The sequence below is a fragment of the Coenobita brevimanus genome, chromosome 40 (genome assembly GCF_032717465.1).
Source record: "Coenobita brevimanus isolate Jiangsu-jjx chromosome 40, ASM3271746v2, whole genome shotgun sequence".
NCBI classification, from domain to species: Eukaryota; Metazoa; Arthropoda; class Malacostraca; order Decapoda; family Coenobitidae; genus Coenobita; species Coenobita brevimanus.
The window spans coordinates 7107914-7122118 of record NC_136993.1 but is presented as its reverse complement, the minus strand read 5'-3'; the positions used below and the strand labels follow the sequence as shown (position 1 = coordinate 7122118).

At 40.2% G+C, this 14205-nt stretch overlaps 1 protein-coding gene across 1 annotated transcript in view; it reads left to right on the top strand.

Annotated features, from left to right (window-relative positions):
- The first annotated feature begins 645 nt into the window (after positions 1-645).
- The window catches only part of LOC145397269 (chondroitinase-AC-like), a 147750-nt gene continuing 134190 nt past the window's right edge, over positions 646-14205 (top strand). The window contains exons 1-3 of the mRNA XM_080270467.1: positions 646-708; positions 1670-1864; positions 11877-12041. Coding sequence (XP_080126593.1) covers positions 646-708; positions 1670-1864; positions 11877-12041 — 423 coding nt within the window. The remainder of the gene's footprint in view (positions 709-1669; positions 1865-11876; positions 12042-14205) is intronic.

Here is a 14205-nt window from a genome sequence, read left to right as displayed (position 1 = left end):
GTTCCATTAGGTGGCAATATGACTTCAAAATATGTCAATAGCTTGGCTGTATTATATATAAGGATAACTTGGAAGAGAAAAGAAGAGAATATTGTAAAACATTTTGCTTATTTATTTGCATATCATTTTTTTAATACTTATTCAGGAAACGAACTTCATACTCCAAGATACTGGTTCCTTTTCCCCCACTGGGATATCGATTTTCCCGGTTAAAAACCCTTGATTTAAAGGAAGACTACCCATTAAAGGCCGGACGGTCTGTGTGATTTTCGTATACATGCAACTCTATGACACTGTATAATGTGTGTGTGTGTGTGTGTGTGTGTGTGTGTGTGTGTGTGTGCTCTAATAAAGATGATCGAGTAGTCTATGTTATTAGCGCACACTTGCGACTGTATAATTCACACTCGTGGAATGTGTGTGTGTGTGTGTGTGTGTGTGTGTGTGTGTGTGTGTGTGTGTGTGTGTGTGTGTGTGTGTGTGTGTGTGTGTGTGTGTGTGTGTGTGTGTGTGTACTCAGTTAATAACATGATCACTTTACACTCTACACTTGGTTCCTCATAGCACATGTTACTTCAGAAGCATTCCAGTAACCTTTTCATTCTGTGTTCGGCGGGACTAAAGTCAACACACATTCACGCCGTGATGAACCGAGTGATGGGCAAGCCTTGTGGATCTCTGACATGCTGCTGGCTCCTCATCTTCGTGGTAAAACTGGACAGAGAGAGAGAGAGAGAGAGAGAGAGAGAGAGAGAGAGAGAGAATTTATATTTGTTCATCTCATCATATAAGAAAGTATCAAGCTGTTGCAAATCGTCCCTTCCAAGGCATAAAAAAAAATTACGCTCATATATTTATATGTACTGTATATATATATATATATATATATATATATATATGTGTGTGTGTGTACATATATACAACACACAAATCTCACACAGACATACACAAAATATATATATATATATATATATATATATATATATATATATATATATATATATATATATATATATATATATATTGTACGTGGTCACATCTCGTTTTAAGCTAGAGGTCATGATGACAGAGAGGATGGGTATTGTAACTCCAAAATTGTTAAGATTTGTATGTATTCATTAATGACTGAGAGAACTTGTTACCCGTCCCCGCCCTGGAGGGGCTTGGGGGTGGGTATTGTTTTCACTCGGTTTGTCTGTTTGTTTGTCTGTCTGTCTATCTGTCTGTTAACAACTTTACGCGAAAAGTATTGGTGTGACTTTGACTAAAATTATAAGGATGACGGACAATGATCTTCTGATCACCTGATTAAATTTGGGGCCAAATTGGGCCAAGGCCTAGGCTGTAGGCCCAAATAATGTATACAAAATAATGAGTAAAACAAAATTTTTCCGCCATAACTCCTTCACATTCGCCATATTGAAATGAAACCAGAACCTAAAGGTGCATCTTTCAAATCTGCATCCCATAACGTGTTCCATTACATGAGGGGGTCACCACCCAGTTAGCAGTAGGGGGGTCAATGTCAGGTGGGCTGGGCCTAAAAATGTCAAATGGGCATAAAATCGTAGGTTTTCATCCGAATTACTCCAAATTTGATATGTGACATCTGTTAGTAGCAGAACAAAAATGTGTGAGTGTGTAGAGTATCTTATTTGGTTCTGTGTAGGTGAGGCATGCAAGCATAAGATTTATAGATATAATGACTGTTGAAATGGAGGTGCAAGACACAAAAATGCAGCACTGTGGCAATAGACAGAAATGCAGTATTGTGACGAAGGAAGAGAGGATTCAGGAAGTCTATAAGAATTTTTTGTCAGATGTCAAGGAAATCACTGCAGGCAGACGACCCCCAGTGGCCTGGGTGAGAAGAAGTGTAGGCAAAGTCTGGTGGCTCTTTAAGGGAACGGGAGTACGAAAACCTAGAGGAGGAGTTGGAAAAGCTGTTGCTGCTGCTGCAGTCTGGGCACAAAAAGACTAGATTAACGCTGTGCGATAAGTTATGGTTAGATTACTGCTCCGGGAAAGCAATGTAACAACAAACTATCCCTCAAGCCGCGCAGCTGAGAACGAGATGGATCACAAGATATAGATCTAACACTTAACAAATCCTTGTGCCCCTGTCCTGCAAATGTGGTTAACAGATGACTCTCCTTCTCCCTGCTTTTCATTGAAGTGTTATTTTGTTATCTGCATATCAGTTTGCACTACGTATGAAGCGTCGTTGCAATCAGTCTAATTGTTCTATAGATTTTTTGTTATCCGGTTGGCGTCATAACAGAAATAAAGTGGATGTGCAGTTCCTTCCTATGCATTCAGAGAAAACATGGAAACAGCACTTCACCCTCTAAACTTCCATCCTTACTCATCACACTACCCAAGTACTTAAACGCAGTCACATTTTCCATATCCTCCTTATCCAGCCTCACTGTACATTCACTGACTTCACTTCTCTCGAAGACCATAACTTTACTCTTCTCTACATTTACCTTTAGATTCCGTTTCTTACAGACTCTCCCAAACTCATCCACAAAGCCTTGCAGCTTCCCTTCGTCTTCACTCAACAACACAATATTATCTGCAAACAACAGTACAAGGAGTTTCGAAACACTGCCCTCTCTCACTAGTGCCGCTCAAACATCCACTGTCCTACCTTGTATCTCTTTTATAACCCCATGAACAACCATGGAGACATGACACATCCTTGTTTCAGTCCATCTTTCAAATAGAAAATTTCACTCAGTTCACTTTCCACACACACTGCAGCCTTAGCACCCTCATACATACTCTTCACGGCCTTCTGCAACTTCCCATCTACTCCATATATTCTTAATATTTTCCACAATCCTTATCTATCCAACTTGTCATATGCTTTCTCCAAATCCATGAAAGCCGCATACAACTTCTTTCCTTTCTCTAGAAACATTTCCACTAAAGATCTAAGAATGAATATCTGATCTACACAACCTCTTCCCTTCCTAAAACCTCCCTGTTCTTCTCCAACTAATTCCCCTGTTCTTTCCCCAGTACTCTGGGTAAGTATCCTACAATATATTTTACCTATTACACTAAGAAGACTAATGCCCCTGTGATTACCATACACTTTTTTTCCCCTTTTCCTTTGTACAGGGGAATAATAATACTTGACTTCCAATCCTGCGAGACTCTATCTTCCTCCCATGCCAATCTGCACATCATCCACATCCATTCTACTACTATCTCTCCCCCATGCCTTAGCATTTCACTACGCAGTCCATCAATGCCTGGGGCCTTCCCCATTTTAACTTTCTTCATTGCTTCCACAACTTCCATCCTACTGATTTCTTCCTCTCGTCTCACATCCCTTCTTCTCCCTGCCATTCCCCAGCCACTTATACTTGCATTACTTTCATTCTCCTTGAAAAAAAAAAAAAAATTCCATACACCAGATTACTTGCATCCTCTGTTCATAAAATATGTAAAAGTTGGACTTGAACAGCTATATGTTGAAGTTTGGGAGGAAACAGCTCCGGAGAATCGGGTTCTAGAGAGATGCAGTTAGGGGAATAAAAAAATTCTGATAGGCAGAAGTTCTGCAATATGGCTGTGTGACACTGCAGTCATGAGAGCTACCAGTTGCCCGTGTCGCATGAGGAAAGGCATCGAGAGGTGGTACAATGGACTCAACTTCGTTTGAGCATTTGCCATTAAGGTATCTGTAAAATAATGTTCATTCCTTCTTACTTCTAGGGGAGGTGGTATATTTTTTAATAGCAGGGTTAATAATAATTCCAACAGCTTTGTTCTGAATTATATCTAGTTGTTTTAGTGCAATCCCTCCTCATCCATTCCACAAGGCTGAGCAATATTCAAGCTGAGAGTGCACGTGACTCTTATATATTAGAGCTAACTGCATGTCAGTGAAGAAGTTACGGACACTGTACAATAATCCACGTTTCTCTGTGGCGGTTTTTGCAAGTGATCTGATATGAGAGGTCCAGCTGAGGGCATTGTTAAGTGAAACACAGGGAATTTCAATTTTTGGAGATGGTAATATCTGTAGCACTGAAGGTAATAAACGAATCTGGCAATATCTGTCTATATGAAAATTGTATATATTTGGTTTTAGTAGCATTAAATGAGACAAGGTTATTTTGTCCCCATTCGCTGATCTTAAATATTCTGATTTATGGACATGGCTGAACTGAGTTGAGAGTAAGAGAAATTAAACTTGGGTAAATGGGTGTTTGACTGAATGAAATAAGTGTTGAAGGAAAACGATCCCCTTTGAAAACAGTGGGATCTTGTTGCTATGTGCGTGTGTAATCATTTCTATCCAACCGATGACCGAGTGATGGGAAGCCAGAGTGAGGTTTGAAGGTTGCTATGGGAAACTACAGGTGTTGTGATGAAACATATTTTTAGGTATGAGCAGGGGAAGAGAGAGAGAGAGAGAGAGAGAGAGAGAGAGAGAGAGAGAGAGAGAGAGAGAGAGAGAGAGAGAGAGAGAGAGAGAGAGAGAACATATAAAAACATATTTATATCTGATCTACACAACATGGCTTGAGGCTCTATCCTTTGCACGGTTAGTCTTTGTGATCAGCATCATGCTGTTGTATTGATCTATGCTTTCACAGCAATTTTAAAAAATCAGTTTAAGACCAGGCTAGAGTAAAATGATTATAGTCTTTCTGTCTTCATATATCTGTCTATCTATCAGTCTGTCTGACTATCTATCTATTTACCTATCTATCTGTCCATCTATTAATCCATCTGTCTATTTTCTATCGATAGATAGATAAACAGATAGATAAATAGATAGATTGATAGATATAGATATAGATAACATTATTAACATCATCAACCACTGCACGTCAGTTTCTGGACAAAGGCCTCCCCCAATCTTCACAGATTCATTGACTGAGCCAATGTGTGTCTGTATTGCCTGCAAACTTCTCTATCTAATCTCCCCAACTTCTACCTGGCCTTTTTCTGCAACGCTTACAATCTCTTGGAGTCCAGTCAGTCAACCTCTTGCTCCATTGGTTATCCGTTATTCGTCCTGCATGACCTGCCCTCCTCCATTTTTGTTTTACACACACACACACACACACACACACACACACACACACACACATATATATATATATATATATATATATATATATATATATATATATATATATATATATATATATATATATATATACTGTATATATATATATATATATATATATATATATATATATATATATATATATATATATATATATATATATATATATATACTGTATATATATATATATATATATATATATATATATATATATATATATATATATATATATATATATATATATATATACGTATAAAGACAGGTAGATAGATATGAACGTCTGTGTGTGTGTGTGTGTGTGTGTGTGTGAGGGTTACTTAATGTGTGCTTAAAAATACTTTTTTTTTCCTCTCAGCTGATACCTAAACACGTTTCATCACAACACCTGTGGTTTCCCAGAGTAACCTTCAACCCTCACTCTCGCTTTTCATCACTCTATCATCGGTGGGATCGAGGGAAACACACACGCACATCGCAGCATGATTCGAATCAAGAGCAAACATACCGGGTATCGGGGATGCTCCTACTTCCTCATCTTAATGGTAAACTAGAGCATAGGCCCGTCTCTTGCGACACCAATGAACGGTTAATCCCTCATCCACCTATTTTCCACCAAGAACCCCGATTTTTCCCCATAAAGTATATTCCTTCATTTATCTATTTTGTTTTGATGCTGTTATTACAGTGGACCATTTTCCCTTCATGGACACTTTCTGCATTGAGGTGTTGTCCTTATGGAGTTCTTTTTCTCATCGACTTACTTTTCTGGGTTGATCTATCACCCATTGCAAATCTATTGTTCAAGGAGAGCAGTTTTACACCTATTTTACCTATGACATTATCCGACTTGCGGATATGTTTTCCCTTTACACCTATTATACCCAGAGACCTTTTTCTTTTCCCTCATTAGCCTGTATTCTCCACGTGGGGGAAACTCCAGATTCCTCCATGGACCTATTGTTTCCCATGGATGTATGTAATTCATTGCCCATCATGGACCAATTTTCCGCCATGGACTTAGGTTTCCCCAGGACTTGTTTTCATGTACCTACTCGTACATTGCTCTTAAGGTTTATTTTTTCCGACGAACTTACATTCCATCAAGGATCTGGTTTCTCACCACGGGGAACTACCGAATTTCCAAAGGAATCTATTTTTCCTCACAGATATATTTTAGTCATGTGCCCAATCTTATCTAATGAACCATATGTTTCTAAAAGAGGTTCTATGACAAAGTGTCCTTAGGGATCGATTCTTCTACGTAACCCTATTTCACATGTGAACCTATAATACTCAGAGATATATTTCCCATCAGACCTAGTTTCACCCCTCTAGCACCCACGTACAGTACATACATTCCCACTCATCTATACAATTCAGGAGATACTGGGATGGGACTTCAAAATGTTGTCAATTGTTTTGATCTTGGTGTCATTTGAAAGCCATAATGTTTAGATTAAAAATCTGTAGGGCGCTGTCTTGTCACCCTTGTGCATATTGCAAATTCAAGATGACGATGAAGATGGTCGTCTCATTAGTAATAAGTTGCATACCCAAAGCAGTACACATTTGAATTGTGTAAGTTTGCATATTTTTGTAGCAGTTTTATACCAAAACCTTGTGAGATGCATTTGCAACCACATGTTGAATGATAATGCTGATATAAAACATGGGGCCATAAATGATCCAAGAAATGACTTGACTATTTGATATATATATATATATATATATATATATATATATATATATATATATATATATATATATCTTCACCAAACTACATGCACAGTACACACTACACTTCCTATACAAAATTCAACAAAAATGGCGTCCTTTAATCAAGCCTCGGAGTCCCCAGGGGGGGGGGACCATAAATGCCCCCACCATCTGCCCCTCTCCCGGTGACGACTCGAGGTGCCTGGAACCACTGTCTGACTCTCTTCTTCTTCATTTCTGCAACATTCGCGGCCTTTCATCTAACTTTCGCTCTGTTGAGCACCACCTCTCATCCTCTAAACCTCACCTTCTTTTTCTGACAGAGACTCAGCTGTCTGAGACAACCGACAGCAAACCCTTTTCTGTATCCTCCTACTTTCTCTATACTCATTTCAAAGCCAAAGGTGGCTGTTGTGTATACATACGCAACGACTTATCTTGCTCTCGTGTCCCTGAACTTGATTCTTCTGAATTCTCCACACTCTGGTTTCGGCTTTCCTGTCATTCTTTGACTAAATATATCTGTACTGTTTACTTATTCCCTAATTCTACTGACTATCAAAAATTCTTCGACTATCTTACTTCTACGATGGAACACATTCTGTCCATTTCTCCTTTCTCTGAAATCTCCATTCTTGGAGATTTCAATGTTCACCACCACCTTTGGCTCTCCTCTCCTTTCACGGATCCACCTGGTGAACAAGCCTACATCTTTTCTATCCTTAATGACCTAGAGTAGCTTGTACAGCACCCTACCCGTATCCCTGACTGCCTTGGAGAGAGCTCCAACATACTTGACCTCTTCCTCACTACTAATCCTTCTGCTTACTCTGTTAATCTTTTCTCTCCGTTGGGCTCCTCCGATCACAACCTTATTACCTTAACCTGTCCTATCACTCCAGTACGGCCTGTGGACCCTCCAGGGAATAGTCGTCTGTGGCATTTTGGAGCCGCGAACTGGGAGGCCCTCAGGCAGTACTTCTTTGATTTTCCCTGGAATGATTATTGCTTCCATGGCCGTGAGCCATCAGAGTGTGCCTTGCGCATTACGGAGGTTATTCTCTCGGGCATGGAAGCATACATTCCTTTCTCATATCCTTTGACTAACGCAAGAAAGCCTTGGTTTAATCACGCTTGTTCTAATGCTGTCCACAACAAGGAGAGGGCCTACAAAAGGTACCGGAGCCAACCCACCCCTGAATCACATCATCTTTACGTTTCTGCCCGGAATTGTGCTAAGTCTGTTCTTCGCTCTACTTAAAATCATTTCATCCATACTAAATGCTCTCAACTCTCCAACTCGAATTCTTCCCGCTCCTTCTGGCACCTTGCCAAAAATCTTTCTAACAACTTTACCTCATCATCCTTCCCTCCTCTTTTCTACTCTGATGGTTCTGTAGCTATTTCTTCTACTGATAAAGCAGATCTCTTCGCACAGACTTTCTCCTCCAATTCCACCTTAGACGATTCCGGTGCTGTTCCTCCATCACTTCTCCCCTCTGACTTCCTCATGGCTGATATTAAAATTTCTTCAGTTGATGTATTTTCTGCCATCACTGGCCTCAGTACTAACAAGGCATATGGGCCTGATGGGGTCCCTCCTGTTTTTCTCAAGAACTGTGCTTCTGTGCTTACACCCTGCCTAGGCAAACTCTTTCGCCTTTGTCTGTCAACCTGTACCTGTCCTTCTTGCTGGAAGTTTGCTCTCATTCAGCCAGTCCCAAAGAAGGGTGACCACTCCCAACCCTCCAACTATCGTCCAATTGCTTTAACGTCCTGTATTTCAAAAGTTTTCGAGTCAATTCTTAATAGAAAAATTTTAAGGCATCTTTCCTATCACAACCTTCTTTCCGATCGTCAGTATGGGTTCCGTCAGGGACGCTCCTCTGGCGATCTTCTCACCTACCTTTCAGACTCCTGGTCATCCGCCTTTCGGGAATTTGGCGAAAGCTTTGCCATTGCACTTGACATCTCAAAGGCTTTCGATCGAGTCTGGCATAAATCTTTAATTTCCAAACTGCCCTCCTACGGTTTCTATCCTTCTATCTGTGCCTTCATCGCTAGCTTCCTTTCTGGTCGTTCTATAGCCGCTGTTGTAGATGGCCATCGTTCTTCTCCTAGATCTATGAACAGTGGTGTTCCTCAGGGCTCTGTCCTACCACCAACTCTCTTCCTTTTATTCATCAATGATCTTCTGAGCTGTACATCTAACCCTATCCACTCATATGCTGATGACTCCACCCTTCACCTTTCCATTCGGTTCCCGCAACGCCCATCTCAACAGTTACTTCAAGAAACAAGGGATGAGGCTATGGCACACCTAATGTCTGACTTGGCTCGTATCTCTGACTGGGGTAAAAATAATATGGTTGTCTTTAATGCATCTAAGACTCAGTTTACACCTATCTACCCGACAAAATCTTCCACAGGTATACCCATTAATGTTTAATAATATTCAGCTTAATCCTGCATCATCCTTGAACATGCTTGGGGTTTCATTTACTCGGGACTTATCTTGGAAAGATCATATTACATCTTTTGTAAAATCTGCTTCCAAGAGATTGGGTGTGCTAAGCCGACTCTGCTCTTTCTTTACCCCTGCACAATTGTTGACTCTATACAGGGGTTTTATCCGCCCGTGTGTGGAGTACAACTCTCATGTGTGGGGAGGGTCCCCACATACAGCTCTTCTCAATAGGGTGGAGTCAAAGGCTTTTCGTCTCATTAACTCTCCTCCTCTTACTGACTCCCTTCAACCTCTGTCTCTTCGCCGCACTGTTGCATCTTTATCTCTTTTCTATCGCTACTTTAATGGTCACTGCTCCTCTGAACTGTCTGCTTGCATTCCTCCACCTCTACGACGGGCGCGTAGCACCCGTCTGGCAGCAAACTCTCATCCCTTTTCTGTCCAACTCTCTAATGCAAGAGTTAACCGTTACTCCCAGTCTTTCATTTATGCAACAGGTCAGCTCTGGAACTGTCTCCCTCTATCTGTATTTCCTGCTGCCTATGATCTCCAGTCTTTCAAACGCAGTGTGTCCAGGCATCTCAAAATGATCGGATCTTGAATTTGGCTCTCTATTGTATTTTGTTTCTCTCTTGGAGGGAACTGTTACTGCTGGCTCATGGCCTTTGGTTCCTTCTTCCTCGCATAAGAATAAAAAATATATATATATATATATATATATGTATGTATATATATATATATATATATATATATATATATATATATATATATATATATTGCCTGACGCCTCAATCTCGTTCGGGGTGGCCACAAACAAATAGCCTCCATGTCGCCCTGTCCCTCGCCATTTCACTGCCCTGCTCCCAACTCACACCCCCCTCTCTCATATACCTCTCCACCCCATCCCTCCATCTCATCCTCGGCCTCCCCCTTCCTCTCCCCTCCTCCACCTCACTCACATACACTCTCTTCATGAGTCTTTCACCCTCCATCCTCTGCACATGGCCAAATCACCTCAATGTATTTCTCCTAACTCTTCCTATCACATCCACATCCACACCACAACGCTCCTTTTATATCTTCATTTCTCATCCTGTCTCTCCATGTGACTCCACAAGCTCCTCTTAAATAACTCATTTCAACTGCTCTCACTCTTGTGTCCTTCCGACTGTGTATATATATATATATATATATATATATATATATATATATATATATATATATATATATATATATATATATATATATATATATATATATATATATATAAAGAAAAAATATTTAAAAAGTTTATTTAAATTTTTTTATTTAATTAATGATATCTTGAGGAACCCTTTATGGTGGTCCGCGGAACTCTGGTTGGGAATCACTGCCTTAGGAGCTACCTATGGTGTCGAGTGTCCATTGTCGTCTGTGGGACCTTGAAATGGCTTTCGCAATGGATTACATGAAAGTAAATAGATGCTGGCATGAAATGAAAAGTACTGCTGAGGTGCAAGCAACACTTCTTTGACAAATGCCGGAGAGAAGTCACTGCAGATAAACAAGGCGGAGGGTCCGTCCAGAGAACTGGTTGCTTAGACATATGAAGACAGTTAGGTTAGTGGGACCAGGATAGGGTAGGAGTCTCAGGGAACTACTACTGGAGAAGCAGGAAGGTCAGGAAACTAGCCATCTGGTTGGATGTTCACTGTCACACTTGTACATTTCATCATCTGCGTCATGCCTGTGTTTATGGAGAGTTGCTTCTTGTAGGTTGGGTCGAATATTGGTTTACCTTGAGAAGGTTTAGATTTAAACTTTTTCTTTTTAATCTCTATAATACGATGCGCAATAATAAATTTATATCCACTTCCCCATTAATACCGAACTGATAGGTGGAGAGGATCTCGGGGAAAACAAACGCCTCCCAACAGTTTGATCTGCCCAAGAATCTACCTCTGACTCATCCAGGAATAGGCCGTATTTATATCTATAATTATTTTATCTTTCTTACTGCACTGCGGTTCTGGCTTTATTTCCTTCATTCTGCCTATGGGCGACTCTACACTGAGTGACAAGCCAAATGATTTGCTGTACACCAGGATATCATTTACTGAGCTGGGTGGTAACCATATAACCAAATTATGCCGCCTGGTGATTTAATGGGTAATTAAGGTGCTCCAATCGGATTGAGCCTGTCCAGGTTTATATGTAAGGGGTGGTTGGGGTTTATTGCTCTCATGATGCCACTCAGGGATGAGTGAGGCTGGTCACTCTTATCTTAAATGTCAGGACCAACTTACACAGCCCCGGGCTCCTGCGCTCCTCATGGGGCGACATAGGATTGAACGATGGATGGATGGATTTTCTCTTCATTTTGTTTTCTTTATTTATTATTGGTGTTAGGCGGCATACGATCCTGGCAGTTACAATAATATTTTGATCAATCAGCCAATCATTTCAGTTGCACACTGGATTTGCTAACTGATGTACGATATTTGTTTCCCCTCCTAACTAAACGAAATTGAACAGAGTAATGGATTTCTAGCAACAAGTATTCAAGTCCATAGGACACAAATTCAAATTACTGAAAATTAAAATATCTCCCTAAAACAGGTGTGGAGCGGTGTGGGCCAGGGTGCGGTGGAGGGTGTGCGTGAAGGCGACTACGATGTTATAATGAGTCGCATGCATGAGGCAGCCATGAGCAGCTCCAGTCACCAGAGCCTTGACTCTCTGCTCAGCCACCTCCAGTCCGATGGTTCTTTCTCTGACCTGGCTGTAAGTAACTGGTTTGGACCCATCATCATCATCACATTCACTATCATTATAGCCACCCCTTCTCTGACTAGCCCGTGAGTCACGTGTTTAAGTATACCTTCGTCGTCAGCATCATTCCTTGTGAAACCTAGAAGTGAACCATCATCATCATCATCATCACCATCATCATCATCTAAGTTTACTTCAGCCTAATGGGTCCTTTTGTGACGTGATCGTCACTGTTTTAGGCACATCATCATGATCATCATCATATCCCATTTTTTTCTTCAACTAAGTGGGTACTTCTTTGAAATGCCGTGAGTCACTTCTTTAACCCCTTCGCTACGGTGTCGAGCGAAGCTGGAGATGACAGTTTCTACAGATGGAAGCCTCCATAATATTAGCGAGGCTCCATGAGTAACACAGAGAAACGGATTGTTTACTATTTAAGATAATAAATGTGCTATAAATCATCTCCACTCATTAAAATGAGTGGAGATCTTTGCTTCCGTCATTGATTTTATTACCCATCCCCGCCCCAGAGGAGCTCGGGGACGGGTATTGCTTTCACTCGGTTTGTTTGTTTGTTTGTTCGTCCGTCTGTTAATAGCTTTACGCAAAAACTACTGGTGCAGTTTTGACTAAAATTACAGGAAGGATGGGCTATGACCTTCGGAGCATCTAATTAAATTTTTGGCTAAATTGGGTCAAGGCCTAAGCTGTAGGCCCCCAAAAATGTTTTATAAAATCTTTTTTTTTTTTTTTGCCATAACTCATTTCGAATTCGTCATATCGACATGAAACCAAAACCTAAAGGTGCATCTTTCAAATTTGCATCCTATAGCATGCCTCATTACATCAGGGGATCACCCCTCAGATAGCAGTAGGGGAATCAGTGTCAGGTGGGTCGGGCCTATAATTTCAAATGGGCATTAATTTGTCAATTTTCACCCGATTTACTCCAAATTTGATATGTGACATCTTTGACTAGATATCCTGTTGTTTATAATTATGTCAGCACTAAAATGACTCCCAGGGACGGGTTTGCTGTGCCTTGGTGCCACTTCTTGTTGTTATTATTATTCCTTTACTTTTCTTCCCTGATTTTCATCTTACTTATTGAGGATGTACATCACCTTGACCCTATTACTCTGACCCAGTTTCCGTGACCTTGACCTACTTTCCAAGGTCACAGGTCCGAAAGTCACGAACATTCAACCTCAAATTACTCCAAAACTATTACACATACACGAAAATGGAAAGAAATCCCGTGATAAAATTATTTTCCAAACATTTGTATGAAAAAAAAAAAAAAAAAAAAAAAGAGGTTATAACATTTCAGACATCCCAATTTTGAGCTCCTTTTCCATACACGAAAAAAAAAAAAGAAAAATGAGGCACTTAGCACTAGACGTTATGGTCTTGGATCAGCACAAATACTTTTTGGAGGCAGTTTAATCACTGCTTCAGGGGTTATTCGAAATAACGAGTTTCAGTGACCCTGACATACCTTTCAAGGTTTCAGGTCCAAAAATGTCCTGAAATCATGAATTTTCAACCTCAGTTTACTCCACACCTATTGCAGATAAATGACCATGGATGGAAATCCCGTGACAACATTATTTTTCAAACATTTGTAAGGAAAAAAAATGAAGGCCATCGATGCGTGACATTAAGTTATTTAAGGCACCCCACTTTTTACTTCCTCTTCCACACAGAAAAACCTAAGAAATGAATAAGCTGAATAAGCCAATTCATGGACCTAGAAGTTTTACCTAGTCCTAGACCAGTCTGTATACTTTTGGGTGGCAATATGATTAATGGTTTTTAAGTCATTACGAAAAACAAAAGTTGTGTCTGTCAGCAATATTTTCATAGGTGGAGATCAGCAACGTCTACTGAAGTTGCAGTCTTGTAGTTATTATAATTATTATTATTATTATTATTATTTCAACTACTACTACTACTACTGCTGCTAGTGCTATTTCTTTTCCAGGTAGTGTAAATAAAACAACAAAACTGCTAGAACAGTGTATTCTTCGATGGTGTTTCACAGTTTACATGGAGAAACTTGGTATTCCTTGTTTTAGAACATGTGCAGATTTCACGCCACTCAGTACATAAACATTGCATCTTCTCTCTCTCTCTCTCTCTCTCTCTCTCTCTCTCTCTCTCTCTCTCTCTC